General features: G+C 52.9%; 1 protein-coding gene across 1 annotated transcript; it reads right to left on the bottom strand.

The window, feature by feature from the left end:
- Positions 1-209: 209 nt before the first annotated feature.
- LOC114053674 (tumor necrosis factor ligand superfamily member 10-like) lies at positions 210-14,712 on the bottom strand. The gene is made up of 5 exons (XM_027876786.1): positions 14,341-14,712; positions 6,367-6,513; positions 5,490-5,526; positions 3,769-3,885; positions 210-1,634 (listed from the first exon to the last, which is right to left on the bottom strand). The coding sequence occupies exons 1-5, from the start codon at positions 14,563-14,565 to the stop codon at positions 1,192-1,194; spliced, it is 969 nt and encodes a 322-aa protein (XP_027732587.1). The 5' UTR covers positions 14,566-14,712; the 3' UTR covers positions 210-1,191.
- Positions 14,713-15,568: the final 856 nt, after the last annotated feature.

The raw sequence follows: 15,568 nt of genomic DNA, 5'->3' as shown, positions 1-15,568 counted from the left end.
GAGGGGGGAGTGGGGGCTGGGAGTGGAGAGGAAGTATTGTTCCTGGAAGGAGAAGGCAAAGACAGGCACAGAGTCAATGAAGAGTGGGGGGGGGGGTAGTTCTGGAGCCAGACCCAACTGCAGGGCCTGGCTTCCTCCGGCAGTGATAAGCTGTGTTGATCCCTGAATCCCACCCCCACCCCCACCCCCACCCCCACCCCCACCCCCACCCTAACCCAACTCCTCCACTGTGACTTCCTCTGGCCTTTGGCTCAGATAGCAGAGGGTCCCAAGGTCAGGAGTGATCCTGGTAGGACCCCCTTGGGTGGCTTCAGGGCCACAGACTGAGAGCCAGAACTCTCTATTCTGTTGGGGGTGGGGTAGGTCTCTGTTCCCAGGGGTCACCTCCTCCAGGGGAAGCAGTAAGCTCTTTCACTTGGGCTAGGCCAGGAAGAGAGGGATGCTGGCTGGCTCCAAGACCCCCTCCAGGTGAGCTGTCCTTCCACTTTGCTCCTAGGGTCAAGACTTCCAGGAGCCAGAGCTAAAATGCTCTGGAGACTCTTTCTAGACCACTTGCTTCCTTTAGAATGTTGGAAAGTAGTAAAGAGACATCTAAAGGCAAATCCTGGAATGGGGGGTGGGGAGGGAGCAGGGCAGGGAGCTGGCTTTTCTGTACCCGGGCTCCTCCTGCTCCATACTCTCAGTTCTATGAAGCCTGCTGGCCTTTGTCCTGCAGAAGGAAGTGAATTTTCTGGCCGAGTATCCCTAGCTAGGTCAACTAGACACACTCATAGGGCTACCCCCCCCACCCCCCATCTCCATCCCCTGGTACTCAGAGTCCTTTGTTCAACTTTCCCTTCAGATCACAGAGGTTCTGAACTCCTGCCCCTCCCCCCATCAGTCTGCCTCCTCCCTAGAGCTGGAGAACAATGAGAAGGACACAGTGCTTAGAATGACACCCCCCAAGCCCAACTCCCCACCCCCAATTACCACCTAGGCAGAAAAGGAAAATCCAGTTCTCTGTCCTTTGGGATCTTTCCGAGCCTCCTTGGGGCAGTGGGTGAATAAGGCCACCGCCTCCCAGGGCTGGAGTTGGTCCCGTGGTCCCAGGAAGGCCAGCTGGAGCAAAGACATTAGGCATTCCAATCGGACAAGTCAATTTCAGAGGAAAAGCTGGCCCCTAACACTCCTTAAACTGGAGCCAGAGGCTTCTTACATAGCCAACCGGAAGGCCCCAAAGTAACTGGAGGTGCCATCAGTATCATCCACAGCCAGGGAAGAGACAGATACCAGGAGCTCATCCCCTGCTTTCAGCTCAAAGAGACCCCCCTGGTAGATGGCATGGAGGCCATACTCAGCCTCTGGAGACCAGCACTTGGTGGCTACGCCTTTGAGGAGCAGGATGGGCTGGCGGTAGGCCGTCTGCCTGCTAATGCACTGTACCAGCTGCTGGCTTGTGGGCTGGCTTCCTTCAGCCTCTGCTGGGTAGCGGAAGTAGATCTGAGAGTACACGTAGTACTTGCCCCCCTGGCTGACTCTCAGCGCACCTGCCTTGAAGGTGATGTTCCGAAGGTGGGAGAGCAGGCCTCGAGACTCCCAGTTGTGCAGAGGGTAGCGGCAGGACTGGGGCAGCTCCCCAAGGTGGTCAAGGTTGCCTAGAGGGAGATGAATGAGAGACAGTTCAACTCATTGAGAAATTATTAAGCACCTACTAGATGGAGAACAGATTGGAAAGGCCAGAGACCAGAAACAGGGAGACTAGGCGGGGAGGAAGGCTCAGAGGCACAGGGCTAGAAGAGAATTAGATCCCTAGCCTCCTGTTCCATCTCACATGGCCAGGAACCTCACCAAGAGAATCCCCACTAGCCCATACCCAACAAGTGGGCATCCAGTGTCTGGAGGTCTTGAAGACCTCCAGAGAGGGGGAAGCCAGCACGTCACCATGTCATCGTGCTTTGCCTAAGCCTGCCTCTCTGCTGTCTGCAACCAAAACAGAACACGTCTGATCTGCCTCCATGTGACAGCCCTTCCAGAAACCTTCTCTTCTCCAGGAAAGCGTCCTCGGGGCCCTGAGGGAGGCCTCTCACTTGCCAGGAATCCTTGCCCTGGCCTAGATGAAGAGTCAGCTTTTCCTTCAGACTCTATTACTCCAACTGCCTAATGTGCCCTTCCCAGAGGTTCTGGCTGGGGGAGAAGGAGATCCCTAACTTGGAAATCTCCCCAGGGCCTCAAAGTAAACCACTTCACATCTAAAGTCACCTCCCGATAACTTGCTTCTCTCTGTCCTTCACCCCCCACCCCCCAACCTTTGCAGCCAGCTAGCTAAAGGATTGTACTGCAATCCTCAGCAACGGCTCTCCCATCTGCTGCCCTTCCTCTCCATTCCTACTATGTGACTCTTACTCCTGGGCCAAGTTTAGAGGCCTAGAGTGCTGGAAGGGTCCTTGGAAACCATCAGCTCCAAGCCTCTCATCTTGTAGGGGAGGTATTAGAGTACCTGCGGGGGGGGGGGGGGGCCAAGGACCCCCCAGGCAGAACAGCAGCCAGATCCAAACAGGGTCGAGCTCCCCTGGCTCCTCCCTGGAGTCAGCCTAAGCTCCCTAAGACATTTCTTTCGATTCAATTCAATAAACATCTGTTAAGTGCCTACTATGTGCCAGGCACTGTGTTAAGTGCTAAGCACTTTCATTGTGCCACCCCACTCCTAGACTCAAACTCATTGCAGTGATGGATCCCAACTACCTGCTGCATACATTTTCTGGTCCCAGGCCAACCTTTCCAGGCTTATCTGTCTTTATTCTCCAACATGCTCCCTTGGCTTCAGCCACACTGGCCTACTCACTGCTCCCTGTGAATGTTATAGACACTCCCACCTCCAGGTGTTTGCTTAGGCCGTTCTGTGTCTGGAGTGCCTATCCAAATTCTATTCCCAGCACTTCCCAGCTGTGTGACCTTGGGCAAGTTGCCTGGCCTCTTGGAGTCTGTTTCTTTAATCTGTAAAATTCTAGGATCCTTAGAAGGCTCCCTAGGCATTAAAGCACCTTGGGCATTGCATACTCCACACACGTAGGCTGGGATTGCTGCTCTGTGAAGGCTCCTTAGACAATTCCAGCTCCCAGTGGTCTTGCCTGAGTCGATTTCCTGGTGTGTGTGTGTGTGTGTGTGTGTGTGTGTGTGTGTGTGTGTGTGCCCCTGACTGGGCACTTAGCATGCGATGCCTTGCAGGCTTCCCAGATGTCAGGGCAGACATAGCAAGTGCTGGAAGGGACCTAAGAGGCTATCTAGTGCAACTGCCTGATTCTTACAGAGGAGGAAACTGAGGCACACCCAAAGAAGGGAAAGTGTCTTGCTCAAGGTCACACAGTTGCAGAGCTGGGATTTGAACCCAGATTCTCTCCTCTCTATTAGTCTTGTTTTGTTTCTCCAACTGGCCAGGAAACTCCCAGAGGGCAAGGACCTTGCTTCTTCTTCAGTCTCCCCCCATTAACCCAGGGCTGGGCCAATCACTCGATACTTAGTAAATGCTGAGTGGCTAAAGCCTTCACGTCACTTGGACAGAAGGGGAGGGGAGTCCCAGGTCCCAGGAAGAGAAAGGGAGGGACCGTCTCATGCCTCCAGGGAGTATAGTGGTATGCTCCTAGGCTGGCATGCTATCCTATGTTCTTTCAGCAAGGAATAAGTAAGGGCCTGATATGGTGCTAGGGCCCATTCTTAGTCTTCTGAGGACCAGAGTGGTCCCAGTGCAAGGATGTTTGGTACGCCTCTGGGTGGGGTGGGGTCTGCACTCACCCGAATTGGCAACAGTGTAGGGGATGAGGGTAACATGGGCTGAGGGCTGAGCTCCTGTGGAGAATGGGTGTGGCATTGGAGGCTGTCCCTCCGTGCCCGGAGAGGTGCTTGTCAAACCTATAGAAAAAAGCAAATGACAAAAAAGCTGGAGGAGAAACAGGGGAGGCTGCTTTCGATACAGCCCATCCCCCACCGCAGACCTCAAGGCCAAGGCCAAGAGAATGGCTTTCCCCTCCCCCACTCCCTTCTTCAGATTGGACGGGGGAGATATGAACAGCCAAAACACAAAGATGTGGAGGGAAAGAAGGAGAGAGAGAGGAAATGAGATAGAGAGAGAAGAGAAAGATGAGGGAGGGACAGAGAAAGAGACAGAGAGAGACGAGAGAGAGAGAGAGAGAGAGAGAGAGAGAGGATTTCCTGGTCCAGAGACCTTGAACCAAAGTCCAAGGGCAAGAGGCAGCTCCTCTTCCTTGTTTGTACTCGCTTGTTCAGCAGTTCATGTGACCTTATTTGAGCCCTGTGAGCTAGGTAACTACTTCCATTTTACAGATGTTCCCACTGATGTGCAGGAATGCTAGGTGATTTGCCCAGAGTCATAGAACTGGTGAGTATCTAAAGTGGAACTTAAACCTGGCTCTCCTTGCCTCCCAGTCCAGCATTCTCTCCCCTCCATTACCTTCCTCCCCTCTGGACTCCCCAAACAGCCTCCTTGCCTCCAGTCTCTTCCCTGTTCAATCCTTCCTCCCCGAAGGTCTGGCAAATCCTTACTGCTTCAAGGATCCGATATCAACCGTTTTCTGTGGTACCTGACCGTGAGCTGTCTTTGGAAGCCTTCCCTTCCCAGCATTCCTCAATGCAGGCCCCCTGGCCAACTCCTTGGTTTTCACTCACACCCCTCCATCGGCACAGACTGTCCCCCACACTTCCACACAGATATTCTCTCCTCTCAGCCTCCTGGAATTCTGGGTTTCTTTTAAGACAGCTCAAACCCCACCTTCCACAGGAATCCTGTGCTCCCCCCACCACTGCTCCTGCCCTCCCTAACTCCTTGTACCCATTTGGCAGATGTTCTGAATATAATGTACTGGCAATCTGTAGTTACTGTTCCCATCCCCAGCCCCAGTATGTGAGGAGGATTGTTCCATTACCTCTTTTTGTAGCCTCAGCTTCCAGCACAGTACCTGGCACACAGTAGGTGCTTAAGAAATGCCTGTTAGTTGACTGATTCAACCTCACAAACTAGTGAATCTTTATTAAGTACCTACAATTTAAAAGTCACCTTTCTATCAGATGCTTGACACTTACTAGCTGTGTGATCCTGGGTAAGTCACTTAACCCCGATTGCCTCACCAAAAAGAAAAAAAAAGTCACCGTTCTAGACATTTGGAGCAAAGAATTCTGAAGGTCAGAGTTGCTGCTGCCACAGAAGATAGAGCACTGTATCCAGAATCAGGGAGATGAGTTCAAATCCAGCCTCATACTTTCTAGCTAGGTGACTCTGGGCAAGTTACTTAACCACTGTCTGCCTCAATTTCCTCATATATAAAACGGAGATAAAAATAGCACTTACCTCCCCAGGGTTGTTGTATGGCTCAAATGAGCTAACATATGCACAGTTGTTTTACAAACCTCCAAGTTCTATATAAATGCTATCTGATGTTATTATTATTATCTCTCTAAGGGGGCTTGTTCTTAAGCAAGCCCTGAGGGAATCAGCTCACCTTTCTGTAAACTCCGGTGGAGAATGTTTTCAGTTACCTGGAAGAAAAAAAGGCAGACATAAGAGAGGCCTGAGCTGGGAGGTCCAAAGTCAATCAACATTTATTAAGTACCTACTATGTGTCAGGCACATAGGGGTAGCTAGGTATTGCAGTGGATAGAACACCAGGCCTGGAGTCAGAAAGACTCACCTCCCTGAGCTCAAATCTGGCCTCAGGCATTTCCTTAATGTGTGACTCTGGGCAAGTCATTTAACTCTGTTTGCCTCAGTTTCCTTGTCTGTAAAATGAGCTGGAGAAGGAAATGGCAAACCACTCCAGTATTCTCTGCGAGAAAACTCCCAGAAAGGGGTCCCAAAGAGTCAGACACGTCTAAGCAACAACAGTGCTCTACAATCTGGGGATACCCAGATAAAAATGAAACAGTTCCCGCCTCCTCTCCAAAGGCTTATGTTCCAGCAGTTAAGGCAATGCTAGGTAATTTAGGGAGGGAGGAAGGGGAAGAGATGAAGCCTCCTGTGTGAGGAACAGCAAAGAGGCCAGTTTGGCCAGAACACAGAACATACAACATGTAAGAAGTCTAGAAAGGTGGCTTGGAGCTGGGTTGTGAAGAGCTGGAAAGGCCAGACACACAGTCCTAAAGGTAAGAGGGAACTTACTGCAGTTTACTGAGTAGGGGTGTGTGTGTGGGGGGGGGGATGGGTATGGAGGTGTGTGGGGGTGGTACGTGTGCTTGAGCATGTATGAGTGCACATTTGTACACACTTGTGTGTGTGTGTGTGTGTGTGTGTGTGTGTGTGTGTGTGTGTGTGTGAGACGCAGACAGGCAGACAGACCGAGGGTCAGGTCAGGAAGAAGGCCCTTCCCCGAGGCTGCTCACCGAGGTCACGTACGATTTGACACTGCCCATGAGCTTGAGGCACGTCTGGTTGTGGAGCAGCTCCTCCAAGTTCGGGTTCTCGTGCAGGCTGGTGAGCAACTGGAGGCACTTCAACTCCTCTGGAATCCCCTGGGCCTGCGTCTTTAACTAAAGACAGACATACACACCCCAAATCTACCAACCTTGCTCTCTCGGCAGCCAAGATTTCAGCCTAAATTCAAGCCAAGGAGTCTGACTCTGATTTGCCCTTGACTCACCACTGTGTGACTTTGGCCAAGTTGTTTAACTTTCCCAAACCTTACTTCATTCATCTGAAAAATGGGTATACGAATACCTGCCACTGTCAAGGGAAGATGTGGGAGAGTCCAAGAGGAACTTTCCCGATTTGCCCAGACCTCTGAGCTAAAAAGAAAACCAGGTCTGGAGAAAGTCTAAAGGAGGAGCCTGCGGAAACAAATTGAATTGAATTGGCCCAAACAAGGCCTCCGGCTTCTCAGCAGGCCTGGGCTAAGGCAGAATGGCGAAACATCCCTGTCAGCAGCACCCCCCACTCCCACCAAATCTGGGCTCCATACGTGGACTGCTCACTGGGGCCCGGGTTCTTTCCCACCGATGAAAACTTCTCATCCTAAATCCCCAATACTCCTAGGGCCAAGCTCTCTATGGGCCCATTTGGCATCCCTCCCTGCCCCTCCCTCCCCCAGGCCATTCTCACACACCCCTACCCCCCACTGCACTACATGTGGTTCTTCAAGTGTGGTCTGGGGATCCCCGGGGGTCCCTGAGACCATTTCAGGGGGGTCCACAAGGTCAAAACTATTTTCATAACACAAAGACACTTTAATTTCCAATACGGTAAAGATAACCCACATAAAAGCTCTTTGGGGAGGTCTTCAATAAATAAAGGGGTCCTGAGACCAAAGAGTTTGAGAACTGAGGATGCTGAGTAGTCTCATGGGTGGGGCTTGTTTGGAACATTCTAACTCGATTAAGTGAGGCACATTACCCAGCGCCTCCTTCCTCTGTCAGCCTGGTTCCAGCTCCTCTGTCTCCCCTCCATATGCTTATGACCTACCTTCCCCTCACTTGCTTCCTTTCCTCCTCCTCATCCCTAGCCTCATCCCTCTCTTTCTGCTCCTCTGTTCTCTCCATGTCTGCTTTCAAGCTTTTTCAGTTTAGGCCATTCTCCCTAATAGGCCCCACCTGGGGAGAGGCCAGGCTGAACAAGTGAGAAACCATCTGCGTTGCTCTCAGGTCAGTGCTGTCCCGTTCATTTGCAGCAGCATTCTCACGCCGTTAGACCACTGCCACGAACCTGGACGTAATTGGGAGGAGGGAGGGGGAGGCCTCTCTGAGGCTAGAATAGCTCTTACGAGTCCATGCTTTGGGGCCCAATTTATACCACAGCGAAGGCCAAAGCAAAGGTCCTGAGCCGGGGCAGAAACAAAAACAAACAAACAAACAAACAAAAATACCCAAACCCCAAATCACATAAAGTAATAACAGCACTGAGCCACGGGAGGAGACCCGGCAGGCGACAGGGAAGCAGGGCATCGATGGGGGCCGCTGGATGTCTGGGAGCAAGCCTGCCAAGACCTAAAGGTTTGCAAATGGCTTCACGTTCACTAACTCATTTCAGACTCATTGCATCTCAAACAGCCTTTGAGTGTTGGGACCAATGCCCTGGCCTGCCTCAGCAGCCCCAGGGACGTGAAAAAGGGGATGACAGCATCTTTTGGCGCTGTCCAGGTCCTGCCTGCTCACCAATGGTATGAGGACAAGCTTGAAGCGTCCAAGCCATCACAGACAGTTTGTGCCCAAAGAAATAGATACTTAACCAGAAAGCAATGAAGACAAGGAGCAAGTTGGGTTTGTGGTCTGAAGAGGTGCAGGAGGGGGCTTTCCTCAGCCCCCGGGAACACAAGTACATCATTTACCAGCTTATTTATTTCAGGGCTATGTTTAGAGGCAGTCAGGTGTAGCGGAAAGGACAGGGCTGGGGAGTTAGGACCTGGATTCAAATCCTCTCCTTGACTCTTATAAGCTGCAAGTGGACCCTGTTCTCTGAGCCTCAACTTCCTTTGTTGTTGTTTAGCTGTTTTTCAGTTGCGTCTGACTCTCTGTGACCCCATTTGGGGTTTTCTTAGCTACTGAGTGTCTGAGGTCACATTTGAACTCAGATCTTCCTGAGTCCAGGCCCAACACTCTATCCACTGTGCCACCCAGATGCCCTAGGTGAAAAAGAGTTCATTGGCATTTCACAGGATTGTTGTGAGGCTCAAGAAAATAGTCTCAAAGGCCCAAGCGAGCTCTGGATGGCGAGCCTACGGCCCTTCTTTGGCCCTCTCTTTGGCATGCTCTCCCTTGGGCATCTCCTCTGTCACATCCTTTTAGGGACCCCCAAGTTCGACGTGTCTCTAATGCTCCCGTCCTAGACTTCCAACTACCAGCTACCTGTGCCTGAGCTCCAGCACTTAAGCGGTGGGTAGATGCCCAGCTGGCAGGGAGGAAGACAGCACTAGAGGAAGCCAAATCGGGAGTAAGTGGGACCCTGATCAGAGCCCCAGAGAACAGACAACGAGCCGGGGAAGAGGGAGGCTGCAGGGGCACAACCTGGCATCACTCTGGGGTGCCTGGGCTGAAATGTCCTTCTTGCTTCCCAAGGTGGCAGAGGGTATGTCCAGTGACCACAGTGCCAGTAAAAACCAGAGGCAACAATAAAACTTATCTTAAAAGACATAAAGTAGCCTGACTGTGGATTATAGCAACACATGAAACCATGGCAAAGAAATGCCATTATGAAGCTGGCAGGAGCCCCTCCCTTGCCTGGAAGCCTAGCCCAGCCCCCGGTCATGGCCCCAGTTCAGGGCTGGGGGGAAATGAGGACCCAGAGGATCCAAATCCCGAAAGCCTCAGAGGGACCACCTCTTCTGTGCCAATTACAGTCACTGGCTCCTTTGCTCCATAACTCAGTGCCCTGGAGGGGCTGGCCTTCCTCAACTGAGACCTCCCAGGGACTGAAGAGTCAGTCAGTGGGGCTCAGCAGGGGAACAGAGATTTTAGAGCTGAATTGGCCCTCCAGAGATCACGAGGGCCACTCCCTCAGGCAGATGTTTCCTCCTCCACAAAATGACCACTGATGAAGAATTCTGAGACACCCTGGGTTATTTACTTCCCCCATTTGACAAATTAAATAACTGCATCCCAGAGTTAGTTTCCTGTCCAAGGTCCCCCAGCTAGAACTAACTTGCTCTCCTGACTTACTATATAATTTCCCCTACCCTATAATGCGGCCCCAAACCTCTGGCCGACCGCCAAAAAACATAACCGTGGAAGACATACACACAGCTAGAAAGAATTTACGGGATCATCTTGCCCAATACAGAATCCATTCATTTTCTAGATGAGGAAACTGAGGCTCAGAGAGGGGAAGGGCCCTGTAGATTAAGTGGCAGAGGTGGGATCAGAACCCAGGTTTCCTCTGACTCCAAATCAAAGGCACCCTCTGACATGGCACCCCACCCGCCTCCCAAACACTGTCCCAACACCACTCCTGTGCCTGGCTGTGTTACCCACAACCAGCTCCCTGACAGACCAGTCTAGGTGTGCCAGGTGCCACCACTCATAGCCCAGAGCTCTGCCCCCAAGATGCTCTGGGTATATCTAAGTTCTACTGGGCAGAATCCATTGCCTGGGGAAGGTCCAAGTCTGCTAGACTGTCCCAAGGTAAGACAGCAGGACTGGCCTAGTCCTGTGTTCCCAAGTCCCTGAGCCTGGAGCCCTTCTGCACCAAGGGGCAGTCAGGACCCAGAAGTCCTAAGGGATAGGGAGTGAGCACCTCAGCTCAGAAAGCCCACTGAGGAACCTGGAGCCAGTCAGCCTTTTCCCTCAGGGTTGCTCTGAACAGCTTGGTCTGGAAGGCTGTGCTGGGCCTCCCACTAGCTAGGACCCGGTCTTGGACTTCTCTGACCCCCTCCCTGACCCCTCCCCCACCCTGTGCCCAGTCCAGGTCTGGCAGTCAGGCAGGGCTCCCCAAACACCAGTGGAATGACTAGCTATGATCTCCTTCAGCCCGTCTTCCTCTGGAGGCCAAGGCCTCCCACAGAGCCAGTCAGCTGGATTTACCCATGGCCCAGTAACAAGAAAGACTCTCTGGGGCCAAGGAGGTGCCTTCCATCATGGGATCCTAGACAGTCAAAAGACTGGAAGATAGAATCGAGTGTGTGAGAGAGACACAGAGACAGAGACAGAGGCAGAGACAGTGCGTGGGAGAGAGAGAGACAGACAGACACACACACACACACACACACACAGACAGAGGTAGACAAACAGACTCAGATACAGAGAGACAGAGAGAGACAGAGACAGTGCTTGACAGAAAGACACACACACACAGAGACACAGAGACAGTGACAGGGAAACAGAGACAGAGGCAGAGACAGAGACAGAGACAGACACCCCTTTTGGTGTGAAGGTAAAAGGCCTGGATTTGGACTCTGGAAAGGAGATGGGTTCTAATTCTAGTTCCACCTTCAAGGAGCATCTAGTCTCAGGAGACCCATTTCCAGCGTAAAATGGGACAAGTGCCAAGAAATCACCAAACCTTTACTGAGTACCTACCTACTCTAGAAGTGACAAGATAGATGATGTAGCAGAACTGTACTGGATTTGAGGTCAGAGGGCACAAGGTCAAATCCCAGCTTCCTCACTTACTCTGTGTGATCTTGGATAAGTTACTTCTCTCTGGGCCTCAGTTTCCTCATAGACTCAATGAGCCACAAGAGGCCGTTCAGGTCTTGATGCCACAACTTCCTGAATTCAGAAGGTCCATTAGGCTTCCAGTGCCTCAGGGAGTGAGATGAAGGGAGAAGTGGGCTTTGACTCATCTTGGATGGACCTGTGTATTCCTAGGTCCTGAGAGCCTCAAGCTCCTGAGAGTGAGTAATTGGGGAAGCTGACCTAATCACATTTTAGAAATAATAAAGTCTACTGATGTCTTTGATATTTAATCATTTCCGGAAATACCCCCCCTCCCCAGTCGAACTCTCTCATAATAAAAAATCAAGGACTGGCTGAGGTAGACACAGCTGCCACCATTGTGCCCCAGCAGCTTCGACCTCTCCCGACCTCCATTACTGCCAGTCTTTCTTGAGGTTCTGGCCCACCTTCGCTGTACACATCACGTTGTCTCCTCCATTGGAAGGCTAGCTCCTCCAGGGGAGAGATCAAGTTTTTGTCTTTCTCTGAATTCCCCAGACTTAGTACAATGCTTGCTGACTGGATCAAATCCAAGTATCAATACATTTTCAAAAATAAAAGTAATCCAAGGTGTGAGTGAGGTGAGGTGGGGTGGGGTGGGGTGAGACAGCCCCGTCCTGACATGCCCAGGTAAAAACTGACCCACAAACCAAATGTCAGGAACTCCAAGTTAAGATTTTGCACTGGCTGTGAGCCTGGGCCTGTTCCATTCTGGGAAAGGCAAAGCTTGCAGGGGCAACTCGGGTGGGGGCGGAGAGGGTAGTCAGAGCCAAACCCAGGGTAAGGAGGGGCTGATGCTAACTAGTTTTGAGCTCAGATTCAAGGCAATCGGACTAGGCCAAAAGACCGTCTCCCCTCCCTCCCTTCTTCCCTCCTTCCCTCAGGCTCTGTAACTTATTTCCAAGATTTCCCAGGAATCAGTCACCATACACCACATGGGGCAAACAGCTGGGATTTGCCAGCCACGTCTTCCCCAGCATGCAAAGATCCTAGAGCTGGGAGTCAGAAGCTCTGGCTCTGAGCCCTGGCTTTGTGGCTGGCTCAGACAAGCCAGAGCTCTGTAGACTGGTAGAACAGTAGGACTGGAGGGGACTTTAGTCTCAGGAGTAAAAGGAGGGAGCCTCAGGGAAGGCAAGTGAGTTGGACAAATTCTGGCAGCCACAGCAGCAGAGGTGGAACAGAACTCAGGTCTCCAAACTCTCGAGGGCAGGGCTCTTTTCATTTTGCCACAGTTTACCTCTGAGACTCATTTTCTGCTCTGTCAAGAGGGGTGAGAGACAATCCCTCGTCCCAGCCTCACAAACCTGGAGTGCAGTGAGGAACCAGTGAGATAATGCGAGTACCAAGGCAGTGGGAGCCAAACTGAATGGTGACCAGGACACAGGTCCCTATTTGCACAGCCAGACCCAGCCACCCTGGAAGAGGAGGGATGACAGCAAGACAAGTGGAAAGAGGGGGAGAGCCTCTCTGGACCCCCAAAGGCTCAGTGGCAGTAGTGAAATTGCCAGTGGAAGGTGTTCATCACGACATCATCCAGAACAGCAAAACAGAGCCTCCCTTCCATAGAAGTGTCCCATAGTCACCTGAAGGGACCCCCTTGGAGGAGGGTGTGTAGTCTGTGCCACCTGAGTGCCAAACAGCAGCAAGTTTATATAGTCCAGAGACAAACCAGGCTATAAGCCAAAGCTCCCGAGGCCTCTTGCTCAAGAGTTGGGAAAGGAAATACCAAGTGCCTTCTAACATAGAGGAAAGCTCAGCAGTGGGAAGACCTGGATCCCTGCTGGGAATAGGTCACAGATTTAAAGGAGAGGAGGACTGAAGAGGGCCACGAGGGAGGATGATTCATAGTACCCTTTAATTTGCAAAGAAAACTGCAGTGAAGACTTGTGAACCTGAGTACTTGTAAGGGGAGCTGGTGGTGGCTCCTCTAGGGTAAGTGACAGATACTGAAGGTCCCCCAGCTTCCACCTAAGGAGCAATAAGTCCCTCAACAAGTAAGAAGTCCCCAAAGTGTATCCAGGCTGATAGCATCAGGAGGTGCCTCAACCTGATAAATACTGACAAACTGAGGTAAGCAGGTCTCTGGCCCGAAAAGAAACAGGGCAGAGAAACAGTCTCGGAAACCTGAATACTTCATCTTCCCTTGGGGAAGGGGGCTCACTCCTCCTACCTCCTCAGCTTGACCCAGCTCTTCTGCCCTGTGAGACTGGAGTGAGAGAGAATCCTGGGAGTACGAGAGGCAGCAGAGACTGAGTGCTGGATTTGGAGTCGAAGGACTTGGATTCTAATCTTGGCTCTGTTATGATCTGTGCGATTTTGGCGAGTCCTCTAATCAGGCTGAGCCTCAGTTTCCTCGGGAGGTACACGAGGGGCTAGGAACGGGTGTTCCAGCCTAGGAAATGGTTGGGATTCGGAAAAAGGTCAAATCTCACAGGTGGCCGGACAGAGGCGGAGGGGAAGGGTGCTAACTGTGGACTCGATTCTATTCCCAGGGTTCTGGCTTTACCAGAGGGCACCTCGAACTGGCCAGCCAGGGGATTCGCCCCTGCCTGGTGCGCCTGGCGCCCGCTCCCCCTCTTCAGCCTCGCTTTTCCTCAGTCTTGCTTTTGTTTTTCCCACAGTTTGCTTCGGCGCGAGGGCTTTGCTTTCGTTTTCGATTATAGTCAACGAACCTGCCCTTTGTCCGGGCGCTCAGGTCCTCCCGAGCTGGGCGAGGCGCCTTTGGCCCGGGCCGGGGACGCGCGCGGAGGTCGCGGCCGCGAGGGACCAGCCCAGGGCCTGCGGGGCTGCCAGGAAAGCTCTGTCTTCCCAGGCAGCCCAAGGGATGAGAGAGAAGCGGAACCTGGCCCGGCGACTAGCCTTCAGCCCCTGCAGCCGTGTGGCTGTAGTCGCCAAACTGCGTCTCAAGGACGCCGCCTCCGCAGTATGAAGGAGGATTCGCGTATATGCGCAGACTGGGTACTTACGCACAAAAAGATCGCAAAGAAAACAGATCCCTCTCCTGGCGCAATTCCGCGTATAGCTTTTTACTAACCCGCCCCTTGCTCGCGGAGAGCTTCTCCCTCAAAGCGCTGAGCGGATAGATTGAGGGGCATGCAGACGTGCCTCGCCTTCCCTGTCTGCTGCCAGTGCCTAGATTTTCTCGAGAAAGGAGGTGGAAAGGAGGAAGCTCGCAGGGCACCCACGCCCCAGGGCAGAGCTCCAGCCCCAGCTCACCTTGGAAATGGACATGGTGAAATAGACAAAGAGGCCAGTGGTGGAGGCGACCTGCAGCGCCAGGATGGCCATAGCCGTCGTGGCGAGCCACGCGGGGCTACAAGACCCCGACCTCCCCGGCTTCCTCCTCGGGACCTCGGGATCCTCGGAGGCCCCCATCATGCACGCCGAAGAGTCGCTGCTGTCCGATCGGAAATAATGCTGGGTGGGGGGCGGCAAGCCCATGACCAGGCCCGGGCAGCTGCGGCTGGTGAGCGAGGGGTCGGGCGGGGCAGCCTGTGGTAGGAAAGCGGATCCGGTCCGTAGGGTCCGGGAGACGCCAGTGATCCCGAGCGGCAGCAGCTTCGAAGCGTCTCCGCCTCTCCGGGCCCGCCCCCCGCCACCCTAGCACACAAATACAAAAGCAGCCTGGCCCTGCTGGCCTTGCCCAGCCCGCCGGCCAGACGAGAGGAGAGGGAAGGGGCGTGGGAGAGTCGGGGAGGCGTTGCCGAGATTGTTTACAAGTCTGGCGCGTCCCGGGAGTTCATTGATTCCCGGCTCCTTAGAATGCAGCGTAAAGGTAAAGCTCCTAGGGGCCTCTAAGAGAGGTCACCTTCTTTTGGTCCTTTCCTAGGCCCCTGGGAGCTCGGCTGGAGCCACTGGAGTGAGCCCGGAGGCCTTTGCAGCAGCTCGCATTGCGCTTGTAAACACCTGTGGGATTCGCTCATTCCTTAACCCTCTGGCGCTGCTCAGCGCTTCTACTGCCATGGCCACGTCGTTCTCCTCCTGGCTTCTTCCTGCCTTTGTGGACTGCTCACACTCTCCTGCCGGGGCAAAGAGTCCGTGTGCTCCTTCGGCCCGGCTGGGTAGGAGCTCCGCAAAGCGTCTGAGCAGCCCTTTTCCGAGGCGAGAAGTTGGGGTTAGGGGGCCTGACTTGAAAACCTGGTTCTGCAGCTTCAAACTGTGACCTTGTCCAATCAGCTGTCTGCTGGACAGACTCAGATTTGTCTGGAGAGGCTCAGCACCATCTTGGTCTCAGGGTGACGAATTTTTCTTCCCTAGCAACTATTCAAAGACCATCCATCTCTCAAAGTACAGCAAGGTTGGGATGCCAGCACCTAGGAAATGATGGCACCTTGAATTTCTGAAGTCTTCTTAATACTGGAAAATGCCACTCATGATTTCCTGAGCTGCCTCAGTTGTTCCAAGTGCTCTCTCTCCTCCTCAGATCACCTCAGATTTACTGACG

This window comes from Vombatus ursinus, unplaced genomic scaffold (genome assembly GCF_900497805.2).
Source record: "Vombatus ursinus unplaced genomic scaffold, bare-nosed wombat genome assembly UNPS02004179.1, whole genome shotgun sequence".
Taxonomy (NCBI): domain Eukaryota; kingdom Metazoa; phylum Chordata; class Mammalia; order Diprotodontia; family Vombatidae; genus Vombatus; species Vombatus ursinus.
This window is presented reverse-complemented; position numbering and strand designations above follow the sequence as displayed.